Raw genomic sequence first — 13,981 nt, 5'->3', positions numbered from 1 at the left:
TGAAAAGGGCTCACCTGTCCTTAACCTTTTTCAAAGTAGGTGGACAGGCTAATACAGCAGCTGATGACCAAGTCCTAACCACAACCTAATAAAATCACACATGACATCTTAAGATGCCCAAGCCCAGACTCCCTGCTTCATGGCTTACAATCAAAGAAGCTTGACAGACAGTTTAGATGTTTTCAGCTTTTAAAAAATGCTCTCCATTCCACCCATTCATGGTAGAGTGACCAAGTTTGATTTAGGATGCCTGAAAAACCATAGTCTCACCTCACCTTGAGAAGCTATACTCCCACGTTTCCATTCCCACCCTCCTAACACCCAAGTCAAACCCTCCCCAGCCCATGTACCAAAGGAGAGGTCCGTGCTGGGGGAGGGAGGCCCACGTGCTGGGGGCACAGGAGACCTGCCTGGGGGCTGGGAGGGTAGCCAAACACCTCCACTTTGGGGTTCTTCATGGTGCAGGAGATAGAACGGTTCATGAGGCGCCCAACTCGAAGCTCGGGTACACCCAGTTTGCCTTTCAGCATGGAGTCCTGTATGATCGGGAAACTGGGAGACCTGGACAGAGAGCAAAGGGAAGTGATAAAACTGGGATTCAGTATGAGCCCTAGAAGAACACTGGAGATAAGTGCGTCCTAAGCCAGAATGGGTGAAGGGACCTACCTAAGCCAAAGAAGAACTCTTATCTGAGGGAAGCTACACAGGATCTTAAACACTTTCTTTTTTAAATGTTTATTTATTTTTAAGATTTTAAGAGAGACAGAGTGTGAGCGGAGGAGGGGCAGAGAGAAAAAGGGAGACACAAAACCTGAAGCAGGCTCCAGGCACCCACGAACTGTGAAGTCATGACCCGTGCCAAAGTCAGATGCTTAACTGACTGAGCCACCCAGGTACCCCAGATCTTAAACACTTTTAAAACAAGTAAATCACAAACCTGAATTGATTTTTATGTCATTATTTGTGTGTTCTTCAGATTGGAACATGGGAGGACAGGCAGAGGCAAAGTCTCGGTCAATCTCTACAGCAGCTAGGCCAGGTAGGGAATGTTGCCCTGGACAGGATGCCTGTTTAATTTACTCAGTGTGTGTATGTGCGTGGCGTGTGCGTGTTTATATACACATGAAAAGTGCTGAATACTGTACTAAGCAATAAGTAGTTGCAACCCAAAAAAGCCTGATGTCTGTCTGTCAACAATAGTGCCTGGGAAATTATAAATCTGGGTTTGTATTTGCCTTTGGGAAGATCAGAAGGCACCAGGGTGGACAATGTAGGCCTGGAGACAGAGAATGGACAGTATTTATTTCCAAAAGTTAGATAATCAATCAGTGTACCCTTTCATGAGAGAAAGGAGTTGGTACCTATTCTCAGACTCTGCCTTCTTAGTAGAGGGCATAATGATGAGATTCAAAGAAAGAAAAGACAAAAAATTAGCATACATTTCTGCAAAAACATACCATGAGCTAGGTACTGTGTTTTACATGAAGGACAAGGTATGAATACTGGTGTCAGAAGTACAAAGATAAAGACACCTAGAGGACAAGACTATGTAGGTCGGTGTTAATAGTTAAAGGTGCAGAATTCAGAGGACCTTGGGAGAGGGCAAATAGATTAGTGTAAGTAATCAAGAAGGTGGGGTGGGAGCTCAGACAAGACTAAGGTCATTAGAGATTATCTGCTCCTCGGGGAGCACTTACTTGGGGATGGGTGAGAAGATGCTGAGGCCGGCTCGGAACTTCTTGATGGTACCACTTGCCTTGAACCAACTGTGCCTCTTTTCTTGCTGGGTCTTCAAGAAATCGTTGCTGAGATGTTTCCATTGTTGGGATGTGAACATACCCAGGATCCTAAGGAATCAAAGACAATAGGCTTTACAAAACTCAGGCAGGGGAGTAGGTCAAGAAATAGAACTATGAAAAGCAACTAATCTAAAATTCAGACCCAGGGATGGTAAAACTAGCTGTGGTGGGGGAATGTGTGTCTGAAGACCTCGAGATAATGACCTTAGCCCATGGAAATGTACCGTCCTAAAGAACCTCTTTACCTGAGGGGGTAAATACCTACTTCCATTACTTAATCTAATAAACCAGAACAATTCTGAGATGATTAGCCTTTAGTGGAAGGCTTGAAAGCTGAGCCTTCAACGGCCATGAATCTGGGAATTTATTGCCAAGAATGACTATACTGAGAGTGGAAAGGGGTAGTGGGATGCAATTGGATACCACCCTCTCTACCTTGTGAATAGTGAAGAAAAGGAGTAGGGACATGAAGGGTACTGACATTGTTAGCAAAAAAATTACATCCCCAAACTTATGGCTTCCAATTTGAGATGGGCCCTCCACTAGCCTTGTCAACCCTTTCATGTGTCTTTGATGAGTTCTCTCTGGCATTACTCTTAAGCTATTATTCCAAATCCTTACTGCCTTCATCAACCTCCTAACTTCACCTATGGCTGAGAATCTCTTCCTTCTTAACAGAGAAAACTGAAGCCATCAGTTACCAGCTCCCTTAATTTTCCAACCCTACTACAAAATCTATTTCTATTTCTACTCTTACCTCAATCCCTCCATTCTCTGAAAACAAGATGACCCTTCTATTAATATCTCTATTTGTGTTCTAGACCTCAGTCCCTTCTTGCCTCTTTAGGGATCTTGATCCATTAATCATATCCCTCTCCTATCAGTTCCTTTCCTAAAGTCTACAGAAGTTTCAACTTCCTATACCTTGATCTAGCTGCATTTCCTTCCCCTCCAATCCTCACTTAAATATCTCAGTCCACACTTACTATATCTACTTCATTACCAACCACTCACTTCTCAAGTCACTGTATTCTTGTTTCTACCTTCACTTCTTCACGATGATTGCTCTTGCCTCCATGCTAAATCTAACAAAAACTCTAAGTTCTCTTACTTATCCTCTCCGGCATCTGGCCCTCCTTGTCTCCTCCTTGCCTTCTGAGACACCATTCTCTTCCTATTCTTCTCCAACTTTTCTGACCTACCTTCAATGTTTCTTCTTTCTCTGACCACCCTGCTGGTTTCTTGGGTATTTTGTCTGGATGCTAAAGGGTGTTTTGCCTTTGACCTTATTTTCTTTTCCATGTTCTCCCTCAGCAATTTCGTACTCGAAACTGGTTGTAATTTCCATCCATACACTAAATATATTTTCAACCCTAACCTCTGTTACGTATCTATGTACTGAGTACCTCCACTTGAATATCCCAAGGCTACCTTTAAACATGCTTAAAATGAAACTAATTACCTATCCTTATCGCATAAACCTGTTCCTCCCCTATTTAAATTAGTGGTGTTACAATTTACCCAGACATCTAGGCTGGAAACCTAAGAGTAATTTTCTACTATTCTTTGGCTCTTATGACCACACACGACATATCTGAATCAATCTTCAAGTCTTATTGATTTTATACCCCACAAATCTCTATAGTCCACCTTTCATCTCTATTCTCACCTATAATCACACTTTGGCTCAGGCCCTCATCATCTCATGTCTGGATGTCTACAAAAACTTCCTAGACTTTTGGTCTCTTGTCTCACCCCCTCCTACCTATTTTACACAGTGCTACTGGAATCATTTCTCTAAAACTCAGTCTGACCATGGCCTCTCTCTGCCTAAAACCCTTCAATGCTCCCACTGCCTAGAAAATAAAAGCCCAAGATCCTCTCTGATTTGGACCCCTTCCTACTTCTCTGACTTCAATTCCTACACTCTCCCCTTGTATTTTCCTAGCAATATTTAACTACTTGAAGCTTCCTACACACAGGCTGCTTCACCTGACTGTGCCCTTGCAAATGTTATTCATGCTCAGAATCTGTCTGCATGGGCAACTCTTACCCATCCTTGAAAACATGAATCATCTTCCTTTCATTCATTCACTCATAGCCCTCCACCCGCCACCAGACTGAGTCATTCCTTCCTCTACATTCTTTCTAAACCTTATATATTCACTTGTATTAGAACATGTATCCAATGGACTCTATTTGGAACTTCACTGAGGGTAGAATCTGTAATTCATTTATTTCTCTTTGTATACCAAGGCACTCAACATATTTCATAAACTATCTGAGCTCTTAGAGCCCCACGCTGAGAAAACCACAAGAGAAAATGTGAAGATCAAGACCTTAACTCCAGAGTTGTACTTTTCCTTAAATGGTAAGTACTGATGAGCCCCCTCTCACCTCCAGAAGCCTCAAGGCCAGACACCCCAGAACCAGAGGCTCTTCCACCTAACCATAAATTTGGCTTTCCAAATTTATTTTAGTCTTTCTTAGGCCCATCTCAGAAAGATATTTTGGGGAGGAAACACTGCATCCAAGGGTCTGCCTGTCCATCCGTATGTCCGTCTCTTTCCCTCATATGTCCATAACCAGAAAGATCAAAGTTCTTACTTTTTCAGCTGAAGACCCAGCCCAAACCCTTCCTTATTCGATGGCTGGAAAACCTCAATTGACGGTTCTGCAAAGAGAAGAAAAAGCTCCTAGTATGTACATATCTCTATTTTCCTGGGAGTCCAAAGCCCCAATTCAGTGGATGAGCTTCCTCAGATTCTAAGGGTACTCTAAACAATAGTGATGGAGAAAGAAAACATCTGAAGCAGAGGGTAGATTCTGGGAGCTGTCTGACCCATTTCAAATCACTTCAACTTCTATGAGGACGTTGAAGGGAAGGGAAGGAATAAATAATATCTGGGACCAGAGAAAACAATTTCATTAACCAAGAAGGCCTTTAGGGGATGGCTATCAGGTGACAGGGAATGCATGAATGACAGCAAACTGAAAAGCCCCCACCAATGGCCTGCAGTATATACCCAAGAGCCTTATTCTAGCTTTTCTCTGGCTCAGTTAACTTAGGACTTTGGATTAGACCACACTTAGAGCACCTACTTGCCCAAAGTCACTGCCTTTACCTGGTCCATCAAGGTACTGGGAAAGAGAAAATCGCAGCCTCAACACAATAGGTTCTGTTCGGAGGACTTTCCAGGCTGTAGAGACTTCCTCCTAAAAGAGTAAGGGAGAGTTTCCAGTTTAGCAACAGAGAGGAATGGACTTGGAAGTTTTCCCTATATGACACACACATGCACATGACAGTACACACCACTGTCTGCTGATGGTCTAGGAAAGACAGGGATGAAGAATATGTGCTCCAAATGCAGCACTCAGGAACAAGACTCCTGGCCTACATGACAAAATCCACAAGTCCAGCTAGACATGTTGTTGGCAGGTACTAGCACCACTTACATCGAGGAAGCTGATGTTGATGTGGAGGTCAATGTCCACGTCATCGATAGTTCCATATTCTCTACAGAGATACAGGTGAGACTCATTAAGGGAGAAAGAAGGGAAAAGAGACTGAGGTGGAGGGAGAACTGAGCCTGGGGCCAGGGGAGAGGGAAGAGTGGGAAGTAGCTCTGTATCTAGACTTAGCTGCAGCCTCAAGCCACTTACATGATCAGGGCTTTCTCCAGGCCAGAAGCCTTTCTTACCTCAAAGATGAAACTATCAGCCTAGAGGGATCTAGGATAGAGGAAACTGCTGAAAAAAGTGGCTATACTTCCCCACTCACCACTGTCAGCTAAGCTTAAGTATTCTGAGAAATTCCCACTACCTATCACTAAGCTCATAGTTTATCCATGTCCACAGACCTCCTATTATACCCTAAAAAGAAAAAACCTTTAGCCTCTTAACAGCTCAGAAAGAAGTGGCTTGCTCCTGAAGTGGGGTCCCACCTGATGGATACAGAGTTCTCACTGTAGATCTCCTTCACGGCTTCAATGTCTGCATCAAGCTGTGGGTGTCGATATAGGTCAGCCGCACAGCTCCCCTGAGTCAGCAGCAAAAATGGTGGGGAGGTTTAGGAGGAGGGAAAATAGAGGGGGAAAGAGAGACATGAAAAATAGAAAGAACATGAACACCAGGAACAGGAAAATCAAATGGCAGCAGTACATATAAGCAAAAGGCTGCTCTTATGAAGGAGCTCTTGATGGTGGCCCTAGCCACCAATCTTTGGCCACAAGTATCCCTCCATCTCCACTCTAGTAAGCTTCTATGAACCAATTGCAGGCTTTGCTCAATGAGTACACAGCCTTAAGTTTCCAGCTTTTCCTCTCAGACCCTGACCAGGGATACTTAGGTATCCCTTCTAGGAGAACTCAGAACAGGCTGAAGAGTACAGAATTTAACTCAGATGGTTCTGTGCAAAGAATCCAACATTCCTGCTCAGGACTGTGCCCTGGGGAGTGATGGCATGAAGCAATCACTGGCAGGATATCTTTTAAAAATTTGACCTTGATGAATGAAATGACAGCTACTGGCTGGTGAAGAGTCAAAAAAATCACTATTTCTAACCAAGAACACATGGGGTAGCCTCCACATACAGAGAATGTAGTTTACTCTGGGAAAGGAATGAGCTCCAGATAAGAGCAAGAATATGAAATCAGCTCTGGCAAGACAATGCTCAGACTGCACCAACATCATATCCTCATCTTATGTCTGCTCCAGAATAATCTTTCACTACTTGGTAAATTCAGAGAAGCACACATTTAGACTATCCAACATGGGTCTTAGGGGCTGTAATCTCACCTGAACTCCATAGAGAAATTCCTCTGATTCATTATCTCCCTCCGAATCATCATCATTCCAGAACTGGCCTTTGATGTCCTAGCGATGAAAAACAAGGATACAACCCTTTGCTGGATCCCTATTATCCCATGGAGCAGGAGGGCGATAGGATACAAAATAGATTCCCACAAATAATGGGAGGTCCTTTGGGATAGAACTACTGAGACCTTATTCCCTATACTCCCTTCACCTCACTCTTCTGGAGCATTTCAGTCTCTTCCTGAATCTGGTCATATCCATGGCCTACCTCTGACCTTGGGAGGGATGGAGGAAAACAGGGCACTGGAATTTTGGCCCTCTTGATTGAGGCTCTGGTAGCCAGGGGTGTAGGGATGCAGACTTCAACATCAATGTTGGTTCCTGGGCATATCTAGGTCCTAGCACAAGCTGGCCTCTTCTAGATCATTACCCCAAAGCAGCTCCCATGCATACCTAAGCTCTTTTATTACTCCCTTCCTCTTATTTAACTCCCCTTCCTTCCCAAGAAGAAAATCCACCTGTACACACACCAAGTAATACTGTCTCCATGCTCCTTCTCCTTCTTTCAACTTCAGATAACCACTCTACCTTTCAAAAGGGTGGGAGGGAGAATAACAGGAAAAGGTGTCCCATCTAGCCTCTGGATGACCAGTCAGAGAGGTGGGAAGTCAGTTCTCACCATTGGGTCAGTGGGTCACACACAATCCCAGGTCAGTGCTAGGCAGCACCCCTCCATACCACCAGCTGAACCCAGGCCAATGGGATGGGCATTTAGGAGGCCACAGAGGGAGACAAGGGAGGGGGTGATGTCAGGGGCTGACTGTAGATCTGCTGGGGATGGCAGGCTCTGCTGTTGTGGTGATAACAAGTCACTGTCCTGTGGAAAGTAGACAACAGTTGGTTTCATCACCACTTAATAGCTAGATGGTATTTACACAGGCACACATGTTTATGGATACACTTTTATTAGACAAATATACAGACACTTGCACATAGAAACATACTTGCATGCATGTACACATACTTATACACATAGTTTTTTAAAGATAATGAACCATGAAAGCACTATACAAACATGAGACACTACTGTTCCATTTAAGCTTGAGAGTTGGGATTGGAGCAAGTCCCTGCTCTAGATCATAATGCGTATCAACCCCTGAAGCCAAAAGTGATGGTGACAGGAAAAGACGTTACCTACTTTGTCTAGTTAGTTCATTTTGGAACATTCTTCATAGTACCAATCCCCATTAGAATCAAGATTCTTTTAGAAATCTTTACCCCTATTTATTCAAACTGAATCATCATCTCTTATTAAATATCAACATCCCTAGACACCTTTACATGACAATAAAAGCTAACTTAAAAAGCCCTCAACAACACTGAATATCCCCTGGTAGACATGGTCTGAGTGGTCTCATCTTGGAACCTATTCCCCAAATAAAAATGCAACAATGATCTGAATAAACAGTCAGAAACACACTAACCCCTAGGCTTTCGCAAAATTATGAACCACTGTCTAGGCCTTCCTGGCACTGCACGTATCTGTCTCACCTACTCCAACTTTACGCAGAGGTGTTCTTGGTCTCTAATACGGTTCTACTGAACCTTAGGTTTGAAGATCACAGTGGGCTTAGGGATCTGTAACATCAGTATCACCTGGGAACTTGTTTAAAATGTAAATTCTCAGACCCTAAGACCTACTGAATTAGAAACTCCAGAGATGGGGTCCAATAATCTGTGTTTTAACAAGCCCTTTGTTATGCTGATACATGATAAAATTTGAGAACCACTGCTCTAAATCCTTGTGTACTCTAGGGGCCTGTGGTCTGTTCCTCAAATACCAACTTAAGCCTGGTAACTGATCCAGGATGGGGACATATGGCACAATGCCAGTACACCCACCATAGCTGTCCTCTCATTGACAGCACTGCCTCACTCATTAAAAATATGCAAAAGAGGGGCGCCTGGGTGGCGCAGTCGGTTAAGCGTCCGACATCAGCCAGGTCACGATCTCGCGGTCCGTGAGTTCGAGCCCCGCGTCAGGCTCTGGGCTGATGGCTCAGAGCCTGGAGCCTGTTTCCGATTCTGTGTCTCCCTCTCTCTCTGCCCCTCCCCTGTTCATGCTCTGTTTCTCTCTGTCCCAAAAATAAATAAACGTTGGAAAAAAAAAATTAAAAAAAAAATATGCAAAAGAAAATTACAATTAAAGTTCTTAGAGATAAAATGGCCTGATACCTGAGATTTACTTTAAAATACTACTCCAGCCCCAAAAGGGGGGTATAGATGTGGGGGGGGGGATGAAATAAATATGGCAAAACATTAATTACTAATGAATCTGAGTGATGGGTACATGAGGGTTTCTTATGCTCTACCTTTGCATATAGTTGGAAATCTTCATAACAAGTTAAAAAAAAATCACAGGCTACTCTTATACTTTTTCAGGGGCTCTCATTAAAAAATCAACTCTAAATGTGAACAGGAAAATGATCCCTGAAACTCCACCACTGCCTCCTTGCTGTTCTTCAAACATAACAAGTATATTCCCACCACAGGGCCTTTGTCCCTGCTGTTGCCTCTTCTTGGAATGGTTTTCAGATATCCATATGGCTTGCTGCTTCACTCCTTCAGCTCTCTGCTCAAAGGTCATCTTGACCATCCTATATAAAACAGCAAAACCTCAACACACACACACTAGCACTCTCTATCCATCCCCCTTACCTGCTTTATATTTTTCCACAGCACAATGCCCTGACATACAAAATGTTTGTTTGTTGTATTTATCTCCCACCAAAGTATAAGCTCTGTGGTGGCAGAGGCTTTGGCTCTTTACTATGTTGTCAGTCCCTCAACTCGTACTTACTGATGAATAAATGAATGAACTGTCTGCTGGATACCCAAACCAAAGGGGAGATACATACAAGAACCTAAACATGTCTACACATAGACAAAAATGACTTTAAAAAACAAGATTCTATTCACCTTCAAGAGCAGCTGAGAACCAAAATTACGAAGATCTGAGGACTGAACTGGGTTTGTGAGATTTGAAAATAAACAGTCAGGTGCTGATCTGGATGATCACAGAGGAATAAAGAGGGAGGCACTAATGTCCAGCGTGGGCTGTCTTGGGCTGGGTGGTAGGATGTTGGCAGCGTAGGCCAGAAGTACCAACTTTCTCAAGGTCTCTGTCACCGTAGAAGTCAAGAAAAACTTAGTCTCTCTCCAAGGGCTGTTGCTGCTCGGTTTCTGCTGTTATCACAAGGAGAAAAAGGTAGTTCAGAGGGAATTTTTCTTGTCCAGGGAAGAAAACAAGTCAGGAACTACCATCGTTTCCCAACCAGGGTGTTTTAGGGAAAGAGACTCCCATCTTCTACTCTCAATGCCCATTCCTCTGGAGGTAAAGAATGGGTTTGAAAAGTAAAAGAGTGGGGAAGGGGGGGAGGTCATGAAATTCACAGAATCACAGACATCTGAAAGAGGAGGAAGCCTAAAAGATGATCTATTTCACAGCTTTCATGTTATACATAGAATACTCAAGTGCAGGAAGACCAAGGAAGCTGCTTAGCATCAGTATAGCGGAACCCGGACTTAAGCACATTTGACAGGTCCTAATTACATCCAATTTTCCTGTAATGTGGTTATGAGTGATTAAGGTAGTTGTTTAATGCATTAAGCAAAAAACATCTATCTGATTTATCTAAATGAGGTGAAGGAGGGAACATTTCAAGAGAAGCTGGGCCAAGTACAGACTGTGTGAAGAGTGCCCAAGGAAGGGTATTGTTCAGCTCAATGTTTACTCTGGATGAGGGCAGCTAACACAAAGCGCTTTACAGTTTGCATGGAAACAGGCCAAACGTAAATAAGCCTCAAGTCTGGATCACAAAGGTCTTTCCCTAGGTCCACAGGCGGTTCTCGGTGTGACAACTATCCACCTAGTCAAAAAAGCCTCCGAACCCAACGTTTAAACTCTGGGCTTTAACTCCCAGCTTTGTAGTCCTGGGAAAGTGGGTTACTCCTCTCTATACCAAGTGCTCCTTTCTCAGAAAGCCTAGGCCACTGAACAAAGAGTGCGGGGGAGAACCCACGGAGGGGCGATTCTCGAAGGCAAGCGCTATCTCCGGTATACCCCGTGGAGAGCAAGGACGAGGTTAGCCCCCAAACACTGGCAGCCATCCTCGTTTCCAGGGCAGGCCCTGAGGCCTCCCTGAGGGGAGCAGTCACAGCTCTTCTCTGGTTTCCTACAGAGACGCCAAAGACACCCAACACCTGCCTCCCGGGGAAGAAGCTCTGCGCCCGATTTGTGTCGACAGCCGCCCGGCCTTGAGCGCAGCCTGTCAAGCCTAGGAGGGCCCCTCAGAGCCACCCGGTCCAAGACCCTCACTTCATCCACCCCGGCCGAGGCGGGGCGGGCCCCGCACCCTTCCCGCGGCCCGGCCGCCCCGCCCCGTCCCCGTGGCGGCCGCCCCACAGGCCAGCCTCGCGAGTACTCACGGCGACCCCGGGCCGCGTGCGGCCGCCGCTGAGGGGACGAGCGGCCCGGGACGCCCCGCGGGGGCGGAGCGGCAGGCCAAGGGGAGGGGGCCGGGCCGGGCGGGCGAGGTCGCGCACCCCCACGCCTCGTCGTTCCGTCACGGGCGCGCAGACCCACTCTGCGCACGCTCGTGCGGGGACACCGGAATCACGTGACCCGCACCTGACCAATCGCCGTGCGGCCTGCCTCTGGGCGCGCCACAGCCTCGGACGCCAAGCTTCCGTCGTTTGCGCCGTGCTCGCTAGTTGGGAGGGGTGAGAAGCTGAGGGGTGGCGCCTGCGCCTTGGGTTGGGGCGGGTGCGTGGAAAAACAAGAGGGGCTGTGGGGGTACGGGAGAGCTTTCTGAAAGAGAATGTTGGCACTTGGCGCCCCGTGTGGTTGGGAGGAATGAGCAGGGAAGGCCGTCCCCTCTGCCTCTCCTCGTTAGTGGCCGGAGGCAGGTAGAGATTGAGAAGGGCTTCCTGAGACCAGAGGGGCTTTAAGAATCTCAGGTTTGCAAAGGCGGACCTCAGGGTCTTTTGTTAAGGTTAACTCATTTGCACCCCTGGTAGCTGCGGTGTGCCGGAAAACACTTTGGCCTTCTATTCAAACAATCTGGGTTCAATGCTTGATTTCAGCACTGACTGTTGGAAGCCTCAAAGCACGACTTTCACTCTCTGAGCCTTAGTTTTCTCATCTGTGAACTGGGGACAATAATACCTTTTAATGGGGTTGTTGTGGTGAGCATGAAATAACAGCTTGAACCTTATACCTGCAATTTCATACGTTTCAATATAATACATATAAGAACCTGACACTAGGAAGTAGTCTATAAATGGAAGCTGTATTTGTGGTTGTTGTGGTTATTGACCTAAGACATGGCCAGATCTCCCTTCATCTTTATCAGAATTGGTGTCTTAGGGTTCCCATATGCCCCTCTTTTCCATCAGCACTAATGAGGAAAGGCTTATGTTGGCTGTACTCTCCTTCCTCACTCCCTGTTTTTAGCTGGATACAGCACACACAAGGAAAGCTTCGCCCTGAGTAATATAAGCACATGTCATATCTATCCCTCTTGAGCCGGCCTCGGTTCGAAGATCCCTGGTGATGTTTTTTACATTTGGATATCTTCAGCATCTGTTTTCTGATTCCCTCTCCTTTTTGATGCCCACTCCCCAGTCTTCTCATCTTGCTCTCAGACTGGGCCACAACACCGTCTTAGTATTAGTTTGTTACATCCATAATAACTGAAAAAAAGTGAGGGCTATAAAATAACAGGACTTCTAGCCTTAGTCTCAGAGTGCTTGGGGAAGGAGTTGGCTCCGCTCCCTAAAACAACTCCCCAGCAAGGGCCCCATAATAGCTTTTAAAAGCCGTGCATGCACGGGAGTGTTTGAACATAAGTACATTGGGTAAGCAGAGGGGGTCTGTCCCCATGAGTAAAATGTCAAAATCCAATATTTCATAACTTTCCAGGATTTCCCCTCTTCACCCCCCTCCCATCTCCCCTCTATGAATTCCAGCTGTTTACCTCCTCTACCCACCCCTCCTAGACTAAGATAAAGGAAATCGCCCAATCCTGCAAAGCTGAGCTTGTGAGTGGGCACTGTTTTGAGTCAGTCCAGCCTGTAAACCCTGTTCTTTGGGCATTATATTTTCCACACTCGCGCTCCAGATCTGTGGGCCCCAGGGCTGTGTTTGTTTTATGTGACCCCTGGCATCATGGCTGCAATTTATTGAACTGTGAGTGGATTCCTAATCCAAGCTGTACTAAGCAAATGTTCTCTCCTGGGAACCTTGGATTAGGGACGAGAGATTATGATTCTAACTGGACTGGTTTTTTGAACAGAAGAGATAAAAATTCAGGAGCTATAGTGCACCTACCTCCCAGCACCTACCATGAGAAATGAGAAATGAAAAATGAAGAAAGACTATCTGCAGAAAGAGAATGAACCATCTAGAGGCAGTGACCAGAAACAGTGAGGTTGGTTTCTGGTTCCTAAAAGCTTCCCAGGCCCCTCTGACCTTGTGTCTCTGAGTCACATTTATCTAGATTAAATCATTTAGGCTAACATAACCTGTACCCAATGCAGAATCTACTACAAATCCAGTCTCCTCAGTTGGCCCACAATGTACCCAGCAATCTCTCTACAGGCCAGCTTCTGCCATCATCCCCCATTCTGCTTCAGGGGGAAAATAAAGACATGGAGGAGGAAACTGTCTTAGTTTTCAATCCCCTCCAAGCATCTGAATCTCTCCTACTCTTTCTTTCACAGAGAAGAGAGGTCTCTCTCCAAATCCTGCCACTGTGATGTGTATTTCATTCCCTTTTGTCTCTTCAGGAACTTTGCTCCTTCACTTCAGCCTCGCCTTCATGGATATTCAACTTTTTCCTCTCCCCTACTCTTTGATCTCAGCACATAAAGTTGATGAACTGGCCCAACCTTTAAAAAAAGTCCCATTTTAATCCCACACACTACTAACTGTCACACATTTGTTTCTTGCCTTCCACAAGCTCCTAGGGAGTCGTGTGACTCTTCATCTCCACTTCCTCACCTTCCATGTATTCCTGAAATCTAGTGCCTTAGACCTAGTGACCTCTTCCTAAAATCTCTACTGAAAATACTTTTGCTGAAGTTGCAAATGACTTCTGAGCTGAAAAACCCATTGGAAATATTTAGGCTTAATTTATTTGACTACTTGATGTCATTTGGTTTTGTTGATCACCTTGACCTGCACCCTTTTCCTCTGTTGGCTCCTATGGGCTATGCTTTTCCCATTTTTTCCTACACCCACATGGGCCCTTCCCGGCATCCTTAGTGCACTCCTTTTCTTGCACTCACCATTGAAATAAGAAAAC

The 13,981-nt window shown here is 45.4% G+C and overlaps 1 protein-coding gene and 1 long non-coding RNA gene across 14 annotated transcripts in view; one reads left to right on the top strand and one right to left on the bottom strand.

Annotated features, from left to right (window-relative positions):
• Positions 1-4,160, top strand: part of LOC123582759 — a 29,464-nt gene extending 25,304 nt beyond the window's left edge. Inside the window, exons 3-4 of the long non-coding RNA XR_006704536.1 lie at positions 977-1,039; positions 4,056-4,160. This is a non-coding gene — a long non-coding RNA (uncharacterized LOC123582759). The remainder of the gene's footprint in view (positions 1-976; positions 1,040-4,055) is intronic.
• The window catches only part of LOC123582754 (protein mono-ADP-ribosyltransferase PARP6), a 61,989-nt gene extending 50,683 nt beyond the window's left edge, over positions 1-11,306 (bottom strand). For 2 of the 13 annotated variants that reach the window (XM_045449185.1, XM_045449186.1), the window contains exons 1-9: positions 9,594-10,875; positions 7,294-7,491; positions 6,597-6,674; positions 5,744-5,838; positions 5,256-5,316; positions 4,925-5,015; positions 4,407-4,473; positions 1,698-1,847; positions 351-561 (exon numbers count right to left, since the gene is read on the bottom strand). In XM_045449185.1, the coding sequence (XP_045305141.1) occupies positions 351-561; positions 1,698-1,847; positions 4,407-4,473; positions 4,925-5,015; positions 5,256-5,316; positions 5,744-5,838; positions 6,597-6,674; positions 7,294-7,296 (756 nt within the window). In that variant the 5' untranslated portion in view covers positions 7,297-7,491; positions 9,594-10,875. Of the gene's footprint in view, positions 1-350; positions 562-1,697; positions 1,848-4,406; positions 4,474-4,924; positions 5,016-5,112; positions 5,128-5,255; positions 5,317-5,743; positions 5,839-6,596; positions 6,675-7,293; positions 7,492-9,593; positions 10,876-11,102 lie in introns of those variants that run through there. The other 11 variants (XM_045449187.1, XM_045449188.1, XM_045449176.1 and 8 more) reach the window with 9 other exon arrangements.
• Positions 11,307-13,981: the final 2,675 nt, after the last annotated feature.

Source organism: Leopardus geoffroyi, chromosome B3, assembly GCF_018350155.1.
Source record: "Leopardus geoffroyi isolate Oge1 chromosome B3, O.geoffroyi_Oge1_pat1.0, whole genome shotgun sequence".
Lineage (NCBI taxonomy): Eukaryota > Metazoa > Chordata > Mammalia > Carnivora > Felidae > Leopardus > Leopardus geoffroyi.
This window is presented reverse-complemented; position numbering and strand designations above follow the sequence as displayed.